Raw genomic sequence first — 17075 nt, forward strand, 5'->3', positions numbered from 1 at the left:
AGCTGGTTGATGTGGTAAGGGAAAGAGAAGTTGGGGGCTCTCTGCTGGAGCTGTTACCTCCGCGACCCAGACGGAAAAGCGGGAGAAGATGGATGGATGGCCCTCAGGGAAAAAAGTTTGGACACTCCTGACATAGAAGCTTCACATTCCCTAGTGGGGTATTTACTCACACATGTTTTGCCATAGAACTCATACGCTTGTGTTTACCACAGATTTTATTTTTAATCCAACCAAAAAGTCACCCAGGAAGTGCTAAAATGCTGAGTCATTACTGGATTACCCCTTTGAGGATGGCTATAAATATAGGGATTTCATTTCATTAACTTCTAATATCAATTTATTTTTTAACGGATTGCTTTTTTTTCAAGGAACCGCCCTCAATACATTTAAAAGAAGTTGCTGTATTGCATATTTTGAATACATTTCAACACATTCTTATTTAATATATATACACAATAAAACAAATAAATTTCTCAGACCTCATTTAGTCATCTAACTTGGCCAGAAGTTCTAGCAGCAGACTACTGTGACAATACAGTTGATAAAAAAACAAGAGCAGAAAGGAATTGGCATGAAACATCTTAATAAAATAGATTTATTAACAGGTTAAAGTGGATTCAAAAGTGCAACATGTATATATTGACATCATTCAAAAATACAAGTTAGATCATCTCTAAAATGACCAACAACATGAAAATGGAAAAAGGCAACCAGTTCACGAGTAAAGCAAACAAAAAGACGTCACTAAAACACACAGTTGGTCTCACAGAAGCTCGTTGGCAGTGATACTTCTGACCGTGTGCAAAAATCAGCTGTGGAATCACAATATTTACATCTTCAGAAACACACAATAAAGTCTTCCATCAGGGGATTTGGATGTGATATATATTACAGTGAGAGACTTGTTTGTGCATATTTATATTAACATTTTATCCCAAAACTCCACATGCAGTACAATTAAAAGTATTTTCCAATGATGCATAATAATGAAAAGGTGTTGAAGGTTTGATGCTAGGCTGTTTAAATTGGGCACATCGATGTTTTACTGGACCGGGTTGTTTAAAATCATCGTTCTTAAAAAACATGAAGGACAGTACCATTTTTTACACCGTTTCCTGTTTTCCTCATTTAACTTGTATTAGTGGAAGTCTGTAGTTCATTTGTGTTCTATTTTGGATAGATTATACATTTTGAAGCCTGCGTGTTTTCATTGTTTAGTGCATAAGTATCGGTCTTTTACTTAATTCAGTTTTTTAAGGCTTTTTTTGTTACCTGTAAAGTTTAACGGACTGATAATAAGCCACCTCTCAGATGTCTTTGGCATGTTTAAATGTATGGCACAACAAAGTCTTTTGCCATGTGTAGGGCTACGAACGATGACGAAAGCCATCATTGACTGATTAATTTATTTTCTGAATTATTCAATCTATAATACATCCCGAAAATGTACAATATCATAAGTGTGCATGGTGACGTCTTCAAATGTCTGCCCGACCTACAGTCCCATTATCACATGTGCAGTGTACAATAAGACAGGAAGAAGCCTCACAGTAACTTGGATTCATTCTGAACAAGATGGCTGCTTGTGAATATGTTACAAGATCAAAAGTATTGAAGGTATAACGATTGGAAGAAGGCAACAGCGAGAGGAAGGGTTAGTCCTAACACAGCGTAACAGCGGACGGCTGACAATAAAGAGAAGAAATAATCCTACAATGAGTTACCTTCCATGTCTGTGATTCGGTTCATTGCAAAGCCTATTCATTTTATTGGAAGTATAACTAATACTGGTGCAATTTGACCCAAATTGCAAAACAATATTAACTTACGAGTTTAGCTTCACAATTCTCAGAGCTTCAGCTTATTTTTGTCCGTAAACTCATATTACATTTGTTCTGTAGTGTGAGATGAACTATGTTTAGAGAAAGAACTACAGCTGTAACATAAGTGAGAGCCTGAAGCATTTTTACAGGTTATTTCATTTTTGTTTGGTAGGGTTATCCAATAGAAGCTCATCGATTTCCTAGAAGTTTCTTCGAATAATTTAGCAAATACTTACAGGGGGAATGGACAGGATATGTTGGTGGATCTTTTATTTGTCCCACACCTTTTTTATAATTATAATACCAAGTTAAACAGCCCTCTCTATTAACAAGGATATAACTTATTCATATTATTTATATATTTGGGACCATTTCCAGGAAATTAGAAGAAAAGGAGGCCTGAGGAATGAAGCGTTATCTGCATACCTACATTAATTTTTAGGAAAACAAGTGGAATTGATCAAAGCGATGAACACTGTGCAGTGTGTATAGTAAAGAATGCTGTTTTCTTTTGCATGGGTGAGACTATGTACAAGTTTCTTTCACACCACATTGAGCTGTCATACTTCAGTAGCTTTAGGACAGTTTGAACTATCATTTTGGTTCATACATAAAGCTTCAATTTAGACACACCAAAAGTATGTCACGGTAAATAACCACGTGTTAACTTTATGAATCTCTTGTACCTTGTAATGTACCTTTATCACATTTTTTTAAAGAAAGAATTGTAAAGAAATTGCCTGAATCCCATAAATATGAACTGAAAAAAATGTACAGCCCACAGATCATCCTTCATTATCTTTAACTGACCATAAAGTCATTAATTAAGGCAAATAACTGAAACATAAAAAAACATTGTGAGGTATGATTACTGTCAACTCCAATGTCACAAAATCAGGAAGTGTAGATTCAAACCGATTAAGAAGGGAGTTGATCAAAAGGAAACGTATGATAAACCTGTGATATAACCATCTGTTACAGGAACCTCCACAGCTTCAGTCGGGTGAAGACAGCTGTGCAAATACTCCAACACATCAGGGTCTGCACCATCGTGTCCTCTTGGTCCCTCTCTGGACAGTGTGTCTGTGAGCTGCTGCTGTTAGTGCTCTTTGTGTTTGCTGTGGAATCTCTCCAGCAGGGCTCTAAGGATGTTCCCGGGGATCTGCTGGTGCTGGTCTATCAGAGCCTGCACTGCCTGCTGCACCTGCAGAACCACAGAGCTGTGTGTGAGGGACAGATGTGCAAAAGTACAGGAACAAACAGGATTACGGAGGCCGACACGTGCTAACGTACTGCAACGGCACAACACACTTCCATTAATAGAAGTGCGCTGCAGCTTCAGAAACAATGCAACTAAAAGAACACAGATGTGCCAAATAGGATTACGATTATTCGAATATTCCAAATTATTCAGGTTTTCTTTTGTGAGTTATGAACGTCTTTTTTTAATATTATATACATTTTTTTTTTTATAGGAGAAGTGCGCTGGATACCCGACACAAACACCTGCGTTTTTTAGCGCAGACTGTGTGTCAACATCCACTGACACATGTGCCACGTCGTTCCACACCCTGTTTGGGGATAACTATTTCACAGAACACCCAGAATACAATGAAGTGGAACTCTGTGAAGTTTACCCACCACAGGAAAACCCACTACAGTTGTGGAGGAAAAAAGAAGGGTGCTACAAAAAACTTTTGTTTTCTGTTCTGTTGCAATAATCTAGCATTTGCAACGCATTCACTTATTTTGCCATTGTTCTTAATTGGTTATTTAAGCTATAATGAGCAATGGGAGGTCAGCGTCTACGTTTGGGTGCTGCATATGGGCCGTTATGTTGTGTTTTAAAGGTCTCCTATCATACTATATTTAAACAATATATTATAGGGCAATATCTATACACAACATGTCTGTGAAGTGTTTTGCTCAAAATACCAAACAGATCCCCCATTGTAGCATGCCTCACCCCCCTCTATTTAAGCCCTGTTCCTGAAGTGCTGATTCTGTGACTGTAGCTTTAAATCAGGGGTGTCCAAAACTACGGCCCGGGGGCCAAATGCGGCCCACAGGACATTTTGAATCGGCCCTCTGCAAATTCTAAAAGTATAATAGAATATGGCCCACAAATTCAACCTTTGCTTGTCTTATATTGTACTTCTCAAATATCTATGTTCAAATATATTAATGAGCCCAATTTCAAATAAATTCAGTCATTTAGAATTTAAAACATTTTCTAACAAATCTTAGTTGATGGAAAAACAAAACAAATACATTATTTCTATAACAAGCTTGAAATTGAACCTTCATATTTACTCCTTATTAACCCTAAAGACAATGTAGGCTGTTTTTTTCAGAAAGCATTTTCAAGTAGCGCATATTATTCACTTACATTTGTTTTGTTTTGCTAACTTATAACTTAACTTTTGAGACAACATTCACCTCTATAAGTGGCCCAGTATATTTTTTTGTACGTGGCCCTCGGTGAGAGAAGTTTGGACACAACTGCATTAGTTGCGTGAAGCTGCCCCCCCCCCCCATTCAACATGTTAAAATAGCACTGTTGTTCGTTTGTGCCGAAACAATTTCGTTTGTGCTATTAAGGCTTTTAACTTATTCAAAAGTACATTTTCTGACCCGTGACGTCACGCAGCCCCCCCCCCACTTCCAAATCTTGCCAGACTATTCGCTATCGAGATGCCACTACTTTACGTCGGCTGCTACCACTGGATTCCGAGTCAAACTAACTGCAACTTTACCAGCTTTGATTACACTTTTGTGCATCAATAATTATGATCAAAACATCTATGATGCTGTGATCATATACAGAGTGGTTTTACTTTAAGTATATTTTGATGCGAATACTTTTTCACTTTTACTTCAGTAACATTTTGAATGCAGGACTGTTACTTGTAACAGTGTTTATTATGGGGGTAGATATGTGTCATAATTATTTGTGCGAAAAGAAAAATAATTGGTGTTTAAATGTTTGATTTGAAAATGCAAAACAGACTTTCAAATAAGAAACAATATTTCCACAAATAAAACGAAAGATCTGTGAGTACTATAATTACATTTGTGAATCTCTCTCTAACATTTTCAGGCATTTGTGAATCAATTTCGCAATTGTTGACCGAAAATGCGCTTGTGGGACTCAATTATGTGCTTGTGGATCCCGGTTCTGTGCTTTGGATCATCTTTTAAGACACACGGAGTTTTGAGACAAACTTTCCACCGGTCTCGACTAAAATCGACTCGTGTCACTCCGTTATTTTCGGTAACCACGTGATGGACTGCCGATGACAACCCTTCCGCATTTCAAGGTTTTATATTTGATCACATTTAGTTTTATTATTATTATTTTAGTTGTACTCGTGTTTCTATGCCTTTGAAAAACACATATTTAAAATGTTGGACAAATAAAGTAAATACAACCTGATGTTTTATATCAAAATCTGTTGGTGCCTTATTTAGAAAGTATAAACCTTGGCATCTCACTGGCAGTGGGAACTGAAATCAGTTACAGCACACCCTTAAGTCTGTAGCCAAGCCTAATGACACCAGTCGACACATTGCTGTGTCAATACAGACATTTCTTTATGTTAATTATTTGTCGTTCTTAACTAGTAATAATACACCTGGTTCATCATAGCAAGCAGTGGAAACTCCTCTTTAGAAGCGACAGCGTCAGCTCGGCGTTCAACCCTCCCTCACCATTATTTATGTTATATTACAATATGGTTTTATTACTATCAAAAATATAGCACGGTCATTTATTTTTAACAAACCACGTTCTTCAAGTAAATCTGAATATAAATTATAATTTAGAATCTTTTTGAAAAATAAAGATTGCACATGAGTCCAGATCAGTGATATAAAGTCATGCCTAAACCGACATTTTCCACAATAAATAAGTGTTTAAACACAGGATTTGGAAAGCGAGCGGCAACTACCATATACATTCGTTTGCCTCGGCATCCAGTGATAATTCCCCTTCAGCAGCCATCGGCAAGTACTGTCATCTGTGGCAGCTACTGGCATCTAGCGGCATCTGCGGCTGCCACCGGAAGTACTTGCCACTGCTTGCAAATGCCACAAAATGCGCTTGCTCTCTCTCGCTTTTAGACAGCTTCACGCAACTCCCTGCATTAGATGAACTAGCTGCAGCTGGTCATACTCCTTTAGAGCTGCTGCTGGCCACGCCCCTTTGGAGCGTCATGATCTCTCTCTGAGGAGAGTTTTCTACCGGGAGAAACTCAGCTAAACGCTGCCGTGATTAAACCTCATATTATGTTCCAAACCACATCCAGCATTATTTCTGAAACACTTCTCAGTGTTTACCATCAGAACAGAGACATTATATGTATTATACAACAACTCTAAGTCCCTCCTGCAGACATCCTGCTGAACACACACAGACACACAGAGGTGCTGCAGAGGGGATTCAGCGCGCAACTGTATATGGGGGACGATATGTTGGGACCTGTCACATAGGCGGGACGTTACCAGGAGTTCAATGTAAAGCCAGCCCACTTTTCAGCTATGACGTCATATCGGCAGGAAATCTGGATCAGCTCGTTTGTACCCCCGTTTTTAGAGATGTGGGTAAGGAGGAAACGAGAGAGGGTTGTATTCTCTGACACTTTGTGAGTCTCCTTACACACCGGGGACACATATTTATGTATAAAAGACAGCAAAAAGTGCATTTTGCAAAATAGGGGACCTTTAAGCATGAAAGCTGTAGGCCTATAGCTGTCACCTGCTGAATAAATTGGACAAATTCGATTTGGTTTCCATAGTCATTTCAAAACGGGAGCATGATGATACGAGGGATGTTTTTTTTTTGTAGGCTACTTCAAATGGATTAATTGGTTAACCGTTTTTATAGGGGTCGAATATTTAAATATTAATTTGCATTAAAACTCCCATCCCTATTGCCAAAACAAATGCAAATGAAGAAACATTTTTACCAACTTGATGAAACATGCACAGCATTGACTAAAAGCGCTGCAAGAAGATCAAAACATCAACGGAGACCAGGGGACACTAAAAAGTGACGCACACAGCTGGGACTGGAGTGCTTGGAGAAGTTCGGGATTATAAAGCTGGCAAACTGTCTCTGTAGTTGGAAATTTACCTAAACTAATGTTTGGCTTATATTAACCATGGTATCGCATGATCCCTTTCAATACTATGGCCAACTTTATAATCCCTGAACATCACCAAGCTCCGGTCCCTGCTGTGTGCGTCTCTTTTTAGTGTCCCCTGGTTTCTGTTGTTCTTTGAGCTTCTTGCAGCGTTTTGTATTTGTAGTGTTTCGTTCATGCAGTGCTTTTAGTAAATGCTGCACATGTTTCATAAAGTCTGTGAAGAAGTTTCTTCATTTGCATGTGTTCTGGCACATTTGTGTTTTTTATTTGCATTGTTTCTGAAGCTTCGGCGCGTTTCTCCTAATGGAAATGTTTTTGGCCATTGTAACCGTTTGCACCTGTCGCCCCCACCATTTGCCGTGTACCATCCCCTCTGTCGGGCCGTTTCAACATATCTTAAAAACAAAGCCCCGTTTTCACACCATGGACTGAGAATGGCCAATGCTCATATGATTTAATCTAAAGAAATACTACACAGGAAGACAGAAAGAAAGAAAGACCAACATTTGAGCTCACTGACTTTCTCTGCCAGCTCTGCAGCGTTAACGTTGGGGTCGTAGGGAATGGGATCACCAAGGAAGGTCCTAAACTTCACCGGGAATCCTCCGTACACAGGAGCGCAAGGGAGGCGGAACCTCTCGTACAGCCAGCGGAAAAATCCTGAATGAATTAAATAAGAGAGGAAAGATGTTACATGCCAGATCCAACAAACAAACACGCAACGTGTGTGAGGAATGTCATGTGCTGAGTGACAATCAGTGAGACCAGGATCTTAACTTGACTCTCTTCTACACTTACTGAGTGTTCCCAGAGATCTGAAGCCTTCCCGCACATTCTGAGTAAACATTGGAATTATAGGCTGGAAGAAAGACAGACAGAGAGGAAGAGAGGATTAGAGGACGGCTTCCTGCACTGCAGAACTCTGGCCTGGATTTAAAGATGCTACAATAACAAGAAGCATCCACATTAGATGAATTTGGAAAATCTGGCATTGTTGAAACTGTAGCATCCTGGTGGTTTTCTGACTGAATGAGTTGCACATCCATTAATTTTAAGCTGGTTTTAAGTGTGGAATAGGCACTATAGTTTCATTTAAGATGAATTGCTTCCTAAATGTGTGTGAGCCAGAACGTACTGCTCTTCTAATACCTAGCATTTAGTCCACAAAAATCAACGTTGATTGTTATTGTCAAAAAGTAATCATTATTCAAAAAAATGTATAGAATTTAAATGTGATTTTTTTCTTTTTATTGACAATTCTCATATGAAATGCACAAATTAAATGTTAAATGTGTTAAGTTGATGTGAAAATAAGATGTTGTGTACTATGTGAAAGTACAAACAATACATAAATGGTGCAGGAATGAGCCCTAAACCTGGGAATGAGTAAGCATTTCACTACATCTGTTGTCGTTGTCAGCGCTCCTTTGAACGTGTTTTTAGTGTCCTGAAATACTCCTGAGTTCTGTAGTTGTGATCTGTGTAAAATATGTCAGTAAATCCCTCACTGGTGAATGTCTTAAGCTCCTATGTGTGATAAAAACAGTGCTGTAAAATGAGACGACTAAATGTAATTTGAACATTAGCCGCCTTTAGCTTAGCGGTGGTGAAGAGAGGCCATGTGACTGCTATTAAGTTTGTTTATAGCCTAATGTTATCTTTTTGTGACTTTTGCATTTACAAAAACATAAAGGTGGTTTAAATATGTGGAGATTAACCTGGTGAGCAAAACATGTAAGCACCATATACTTTTGTCTGCCATAAATCTCCCTTTCTGGAATCCTCGACGCTAACTTCCGGGTCTGCCATCCAGAATATGACCTCACTGCAGCACTCTGTTATGTAATGTAGCTTCACTTGAAATGTAGAATATGAATGTGTTTTGAAATGTCATGCCCTCCCTGCTGAGGGTTTGAAGGAGAGCCACGCACCACTTGGGAGTCGATGGCGACCTGCGCAAATCCTCTGCGTTTGCCCCAGAGGAGGGGGTAGGTCTCATCGCTGAACAGAGCCTCCCGCACTCCCCCAGGAGAGATCCCCAGCAGGTGACCGTTCCTCAGAGCCCGCACACACTCCTCCTGAGGGCCGTGGATCACACTGAACACCTCCAGCAGTAACTTGAAACCTGGAGGAACAGGACGAGGTACATTAGAACAGGAACAAGCCGAAGAGAAGAGAAAAACTGAGGGATAAAGCTGGTATTTAACAAGTGAAGAAAAGAAAGGCTACATAAGAACAGACCCAACTGTACCCTAAAGCAGTGTTTTTAAACCTTTATTGAACCACGGAACATTTTTTACATTGGAAAAATCTTGCGGCACACCACAAACCAAAAATATTACAAAATGACACTCTGTAGCCTAATACAGTATATTCAATTACAATGTAGTTTCTCAATTTAGTTACACTCACTCAGTGTGAAACCTGGGCCTGTTTAGATGAACACAAAGCCGATATCCTGGCAGGAATGGAAGAAAGACACACACGAAGCTCTTCCTCAACATTTCTCAGTCTCTCTGTTTTTTGTTTCGCAGTCAGGCTTGAAAAGCTCAGCTCACACAGATATGTTGTGGAAAATGGGAGCAATGTCAGAACAGCTTTGTTGGCCAGAATGGGGAACTCCTTGGAAGATCAGCAAATCTTAGCTTTAACCCACAATCTTGTTTCAGTTCAGTTAGTTCCTCCTGCTCCTGTAAAGGCATGTCCTTTCCAACAACTGATGCTGAGCTGTATGGGTCCCTAACCCAGTCGAAACATTCAGTGGAGGCTGAAGAGAAATAAAAGGACAACTTCTCCTCCAGAGTTTTCAAATGTTTATCTTTTACCTCGCACAGTGCAGCAGTGTGATCTTGCTGTTTGTCTGTGAGTGGGAACATCTCAAGGTTGGCACTTGGCACATGTTGTTGCCAGAGATGCATCTTTAAACGGAATCCGTTTATTTTATCAGTGCTTGTAAGCAGGTTTTCATTTTGGCCTTGCATCCGGGTGTTGAGTTCATTCAGATGATGAAATATATCTGCCAGGTATGCCAGCTTTGCACCCCACTCATCACTTGAAAACAGATTGGAGTAACCGGACCTCTCGTTTGTCAGAAACACCTTAAGTTCCTCCCGCAGCTCATACACACGGGCCAGCACCTTGCCGCGTGACAACCATCGGACCTCCGTATGGAGCAATAGGGCTGTATGCTCCGCTCCCATTTCCTCACACAAAGATGCAAATATACGACTTTTCAAAGGTTGTGTCTTTACAAAGTTCACTATGCTCACAACATCATTCAACACAGGAACTAGTTCTGCTGGCAGAGCCTTTGCTGATTTAGCTACGACTTCAGCAACTAGGTAACTAGCTTTGAAGGCTTTCTCATTTACCTTTGTGGTTTTTCTCATAAAGGTTGCCTGTTTTGCTGTGTTTTCACGCAGGCGAACAAAATAGTCCATCGGCTTTGTTAAGAAGCGACGGGTGTTTAGTGTGGAGATGGCGTTTAAGCTTGCTTGGCACCATGGAACTGTTGGACAGCTTCTCCTCACACACCAAGCATAATGGAGTCGGTGTCGTCTCATCCCCGGTGAAAGTAAATCCGAACGAAAGATAGCTCTCGTTGTATTGCCTCGAGCTCACCGTTTTTGCTTTCGTTTTACCACCACTCGCCTTCATCTGGGTCAGAATCTTGTCCAGGGCCAAGTTCGGAGTTTGCACTTTTCCTTTTTTAAAACTTCTCCATCACTGTCACCACGACCTGTCGCAGGCGTCACTAATTCTCTTGTCTCTAAGAAGGAACGAGGCAATTAGCTACCTGTTGACACCCGGACGATTATTACATTACTCTGCCAGTAACTGTATTACAGCACAGACACTCTAGCATTTTAGTGTTGCACCAATACGGTCTTATACTATTTAAAGTTTGAAACCCCAATTCTTGCTGGTATCATTGTCCATGATTTACTGTATTTTCTGTTTTGCTTTTATTTTACATGTTCTTTTTAAATAGTTTTAGATTTCTTGTAAGCTTTACTTCAAGACAATTTCTTTAGGATCACTGTTGATGTTTTGTCTTGTTATCTTTATTTATTTTAATATTGTTGTTGTGTTTTCTTCTTTGGGCTGCGTTGTGCATGAAAGGTGCTATACAAATAAAGTTTATTATATTATTATCAAAGCATGCACTATTTTATATTTTCTTGCAATTTTTTTCTCATATAAGATTTAATGATATCAGTAGTAGCATTACTTGTGAAGATTAGTCCTGTATGCAGTTGTGTGTGTGTGTGTGTGAGTGTGTGGGAAAGCGTGTGAGTACCTGGGATCTTGAAGAGCAGGTGATCAGCTACAGAGTGGCAGGGCCGTCCCTTCTGCAGGATGACGTTAGCCAGGAAGTAGTAGTAGTCGATGGGAATGGCTCCGTGGTAGTACACTATCAGCGCGGGTCCTATGTCCGGGATCTTCTCCATCCCATGGATCTCGTAACCTGGAGTACAGGACAGAGGACAGGGACACATTTTATTCCATGAAATGTAAGTGCGATGGCTCTGAGAGCTGAAGACAGTTGCCACTTAGAAAATAAAATCAAAATATACAAAACACAAGCAAATAACAAACATGTTCACCAATTTGAAATCACATGTTTAGCATTTAGATTACAGGGCTGTTTATACTGTGTATTAGGAAGGTTTAAAGAGGCCCTATTAACCTAAATGTGGTTTCCCTCCCCTGTAGTGTGTTCTATAGGTTTTAGTGCATGCAAATGGTCTGAAAAGGCTAATACCCCTGTGTTCCCTCCAGAGGGAGTTTCTCTCCCACACACTCCCCCCCCTGCTTGGAACGCCTCCATTGGACTCCTGTGTTTACTTACGTAATGATATGACTATTTATTACATGGCTTACTTGAATACTCGATTCTGATTGGTCAATATGACAGTAGTACAGACCGCTGTTAAGCACTACAATGACCGTTGCTAAGGAGGATCAAGAAAGAGAAAGGAAAAGAGGTTAAAAGATGGAGCCTTTTATTTCTTAGCGGGAGAAATACAATCATTTTCAAGTCAATAAAAACATTTCAATTAATATTGCGAGTCAAGTCGTTAGTTTGTTTAGTATGTTGACGTGTCATAAGTAGGATAATGTGCAGCGAGGCGGTCATTATTGGGAAAAAACAACCGACAGGGGGATCACAGAGCCCAAAATGCTGCACAAAATCCCTAACGTAGGGGCGGGACATCCTGCGGAAAGTTTGCCTCAAAACTCTTCGTGTGTGAAAGCTGAACCACAAACAAAGAATTGAAATCTGCAAATGCTAACTGGATTAACAGATGCCTGATGGGAAGCTGTAAATGTTAGAAAGATATCCACAAATGTTCTTTGTTTATTTTTAAATTCATTATAGTATTCACAGATTTTTTTTTTATTGCTGGGAATTGTTTTTGTATTTGAAGGTCATTTTTAAGTTTGCAGAATCATTTCCAGGAATTAACAAATCTTTTTCTGAATTTGTGGTAGGTGTTTCACATTTACACACGGATCATTTATCTGTTCATACAAATATTAATGAGACAAATGTACCTCCATATGCCATGTACAGGGGTTACAATAAAAAAAAGAATATAAAATCCTCCATTTCCCGTGTAATAACGACTGTCAAAGTATTCTTTTAGATCCACTTTAGCATTTGTAATTTTTGGTGAGCGAGAACAAAGCCATTTGGGATCAATTAACAAGTGGTGGAAGGCCCCCGCAGGGTGCAGATGGAGAGCTCTGCTGTCCTGGCAGAACTGAAGGGTGAACTGCGGTGCTGCTTGGCATCCATGTGCTGCTCCCAAACCACCGGGGCAACATTCAGTACATGCATGAATACAGGCAGATATACCTTACATCAGAATGTCACCATACCATATGGATGCAGTGAGGATCTCTACGCTCACACCAAATCTATCTTTATTTGTGTGTTATTCTGAGGGATGCCACAAATGCTATGCCACATGAATAAAGCCAATGAGGTCTTACCGTGCCATATGGCTCCATGTCCGTCCCACAGAGTAGCCAGGGTCTTCCTGGCTCCGTCCCACAGGTTGTTGCAGTAAGCTTCCCTCAGCTGATTCTTCCTCTAAAATAGATGATGATACAATACAGGCTGACTGAACGACTAGTAGGACAAGAAATCAGCTACAGATTTTAACGGTTGAGATCCTTCAGTAGATTGGTTGCTCTAATCAGCATTGAGCTGGTTAGTTTACATTTCTTGCACATGTAATATTTTGGTGGCTATCAGTTTCAGTTCAAACACACTTGTCTTTCTGCTCATATAAAAGAGCCTCTGTATGAAATAGTATGTCTAATTATATGAAAGCATAAATTGTAAGTAGTAGATGAGTATCATTGCAATTATAATAATGGAAGCAATTTTACAATTACCAAAGAAAACTAACTAGAACCCAAACAGTCATCAGGGGCATTTCATAGTTTGGATAGCAGGTTTTTGTTATTCTGTTTATTCTTATTCATCTATCCCTGATACTTGGGGAAGATATAGCCTTTAGATGTTTAGATGGTTTGCTTTCACAATGAATAAATATCCTGTGCAGTCCCAAACCATTGTTCTTGTTAAAGCTTTCTTTGCTTGCCTTGAACAGATTGGCTTTTAGGTAAAGCTTCTTAAATGCCACCTGCTATAATTGTATTGATACCATTCAGATCAGATTAAGGATCAGTTTGTAAACATCTCAATAAATCTGAACTTAGTACATAATGCAACGATACCTTTCTCTGTCTATTACCATTATCCCTAAATCCTTAAAAAGCTTGCAACCCAGCACAGTACGCTTATTTTTCTCTACGTTTATAGTTCAACATGATTTCCTTCTTATTTACATTACTTGTCATTTGTTAGACGCTTCTTTCCAAAATTGCTCCCCACTGGAGCAGTTTGGGGTGAAGTTTGTTGCCCAGGGACACAGCAACATGCTGACTGCAGTGGGGATTGAACCATCAGCGCACTATCCCACTGCGCCACAGCCTCCCTATTCCTCATGTTAGTTGTTGTGTTTGATCGTTTGTTTGCTATATAGTATCTGTATGTTTGTTTTCTTCTGGAATTTAGAACTCCTGAACTTTCCTCGGTAAATTCTTTCAACTTTTCTTCTCTTTTACCTTTTAAACAAATAATTACAACATCTGCTAAAGGCCAACAAGTTTTCTTTTTGTCTCTTATCATTATTGCTTAAAAAAACATGTTCTGCCTGGCTGCTTTCTATTTTCTGCCAGTCAGTTCTTACAAAATGAATCGATACAGCAAAATATAGAAAACCTATCAAATGTACACACAGTAAAGTAACAACATCATAAACTGGATGATAATTATAACAGAGGTTAAAGGATTAAAGATTAAAATAATAAAAGATATATGGTTCTGATTACCATTTATAAAATGCACTGCCAAGCATCAGCATTAGTGTATTTTACTTGTATGTGTTCTACACTTTTGAGAGTTCTTCTAATTCTACCCTTGATTCTGTGCCCTTTAATAAAACCAGACTGGTCCTTATTAATAAAATCTGGAATAAAAGTCTCAAATATTTGACAGATATTTAATTAAAGAATATATCATCAATAGTTATAGTTAAAGATGATAGCATTCTTTTTTTTTTAGATGAATTGTGACAGAGATTTGACTATGGTGTGAGACGTCCACCCCCTCAATCTCACCCCCTTCAAGTGTTGATAAAAAAGAATCTATTTTTATCTTAAACTCCCATATGGGCACTCACTGTTTTATATAACTAGATGGCATTTAGAATATTTTGTGGGTGATGGTATCATTTGGTGTCATTGTGTGTGCGTACCTTGTAGACATGAAGGAAGAGTATGGAGAGGTAAAGGAGGATGACGATGAGGAAGGGAAGGATGAAGACGATGACCAGAGGGGTGAAGACCCAGAGCAGGTACTCCAAAACACTCAAATAGTCCTCCAACTGGCCGAGCCCCGCCCACTCCTCCCACTGATGGAACACACACACCTGTGGATCAACACACACAGACCAAATAATTAGATCCTGAAACATCTGAGAAAGGGTGAAAAATAAAGGGCTTTTTGAACATTGAAGCATGTCCCATTAGAGACACTACATACTGATATACACCTGAAGATGATAATTAGCAGAATAGAGATGTTGATTGAGAGACACAGCTTCAATATGCATCCTATCTTGTAAGCAGACATCAATTCATCTGATGATTATTCTATCAATCTTTAAGTTAATAGAATGGCAAAAATAGTGTAACATGCCCAGAATTATTTCCAAGAGAGAGTCTTTAAATGCCCAGATTCAGCCAAAGAAATAATTGTTACGTCTTAATCAGCAAATCCTCACAATAGAGAAACTGCAACTGTCAGTGTTTTGTTTTAGCAAATTGTAATGACACCTTTTTTATTTGTTCCTCCCAACCTGATGTAGTGTTTTGAACCAACTCTGCACCGTCTAACAGTAACAATTGCCCTGCAAATTTGTATCCGTTGTGCTAGTTGCATTATTTCAATTTAAAATATTTTTTTCTCTATAGTGTTTATTGCTCCAACATGTGTGCAACAGCGCCGCAATAAATGACAATTCAATTAAAAAACCGAGCTACAACTGGCACGTTAGTAAGCTAAAGTCAAACCCCTGACACGATCAAATAGCTTTTGGTCGAGTAATCAACCAAGTCCTTAAATAATTGGATGAGAGCACAGCATTCTACAAGCTCTAACCCTATCACTTTGGCATTCCTCCAATGTGCATGTGTGTATTTCCTGTGTGTCTAAGAGAATGAACAGCAATCATTATGGAAATATTGAATGGGCAGGGTTCCTACCAGGAAGGAGACGGTGTCCTCTGCTCCCCTCAGGCAGGACTCGTTCCCGCTGTGTGACATCCTGCTGACAGAAGCCGCACTTCAAACAGCTGAGATCAGCCTCACAGGGAAGGAAAACACTGTGTGGAGAACATCTGCATACACACAGGTGAACTGAAGGAAAGGAAACACCACTCATTAGATCATAAGCTTATTATTATAATTGTATTTCCTGCAATATCGCTTTTCATCAGGTAAAGGTTAGCTGTCTGTGCTCTGACATTTTTAGGACATTTATTTTAAGTGAGGTAAAGAATATAAAACATATTGCAATGTAGTCACGAACACCAGCCTCATTCGCAGCATTGAATCACATGATCATAAAATGTCATGAAAGAAAGAGCTGGCACTTTGTAACACTCTATTGGTCATAGCTCCAACACATTGTATTTGATAGGTTAAGTGGCGGGACATCTGTAAGCCGTTCACCAATCACAACCAGCTAACCAATCAGAGCAGACTGGGCTCTGGTTTCGGACAAAGGTTGAACAGAGGTGCTGCAGCACAGGCAGTATGAGAAAAATAAAGAGCTTTCTGAACATTAAAGCATGGAGACATGTCCCAGACACAAAATACAAACATGAACCTGAACATGAGCAGTTTTTGTTTAGCTAATTCGATTAGGTTCTCAAAGCAGCTGGTGACGAATACTAAACTCAACTCAATTGATTAACTGACTTATTAAATCAGCTGTAAAACTGTATAACTGTAAACATACAGTGACACCTTTTCTATAGCCCTGTAGTCACGAGCACCAGCCTTATTTATAGCTGAATCACATGATGGTTATGTTGCATATGATTTATTGGGAGATTCAGCAGGGAACAATGTCAACGATACTCTATAGCTATAAGAAGCAGACGGATACAATACTTATAATAACCTAGTAACCTTATATGAGCTAAGCTAAAACAGTGAGCTAACTAGTGTTATTGGGCAGAACCAGAACAATGTGAATTGACAGCAAAGCCTTCAGCGTCAACAGTCAGCGTAACCTTTACATAACAGCACAGAATGAATACCGGAACATCTTACCTTTGACAGTCGACTACTCCGTGAACAGCGCCATTAAAAACATGTTTCTTTATGTAAATATTACACAGAAACAACATTCTTGTCCGTAACCTAACAACTGTCCTATCCCTAACCCGGAACACTTTGACGGTGACACTGCAGGGTGATTCAGTTCCTGAAAACATTGGTAAGATAGATCAGTTCCGCT

At 39.4% G+C, this 17075-nt stretch overlaps 1 protein-coding gene across 1 annotated transcript; it reads right to left on the minus strand.

The window, feature by feature from the left end:
• Window positions 1–566: 566 nt before the first annotated feature.
• tmem68 (transmembrane protein 68) lies at window positions 567–17041 on the minus strand. The gene is made up of 9 exons (XM_063886445.1): window positions 16889–17041; window positions 15815–15967; window positions 14806–14979; window positions 12971–13070; window positions 11271–11438; window positions 8902–9095; window positions 7769–7829; window positions 7491–7630; window positions 567–3027 (listed from the first exon to the last, which is right to left on the minus strand). Exons 2-9 carry the CDS (start codon window positions 15872–15874, stop codon window positions 2923–2925), a joined length of 1002 nt encoding a protein of 333 aa, XP_063742515.1. The 5' UTR covers window positions 15875–15967; window positions 16889–17041; the 3' UTR covers window positions 567–2922.
• Window positions 17042–17075: the final 34 nt, after the last annotated feature.

The sequence above is a fragment of the Eleginops maclovinus genome, chromosome 6 (assembly GCF_036324505.1).
Source record: "Eleginops maclovinus isolate JMC-PN-2008 ecotype Puerto Natales chromosome 6, JC_Emac_rtc_rv5, whole genome shotgun sequence".
Taxonomy (NCBI): Eukaryota; Metazoa; Chordata; class Actinopteri; order Perciformes; family Eleginopidae; genus Eleginops; species Eleginops maclovinus.

Coding starts and splice junctions, on each gene's coding strand:
- tmem68 (XM_063886445.1), bottom strand. CDS start 15,874: ATGTCACACAGCGGGAACGAGTCCTGCCTGAGGGGAGCAGAGGACACC. Junction 14,980..15,814: donor AGGACACCGTCTCCTTCCTG/GTAGGAACCCTG, acceptor GTTGATCCACAG/GTGTGTGTGTTCCATCAGTG. Junction 13,071..14,805: donor TCTTCCTTCATGTCTACAAG/GTACGCACACAC, acceptor CATCTATTTTAG/AGGAAGAATCAGCTGAGGGA.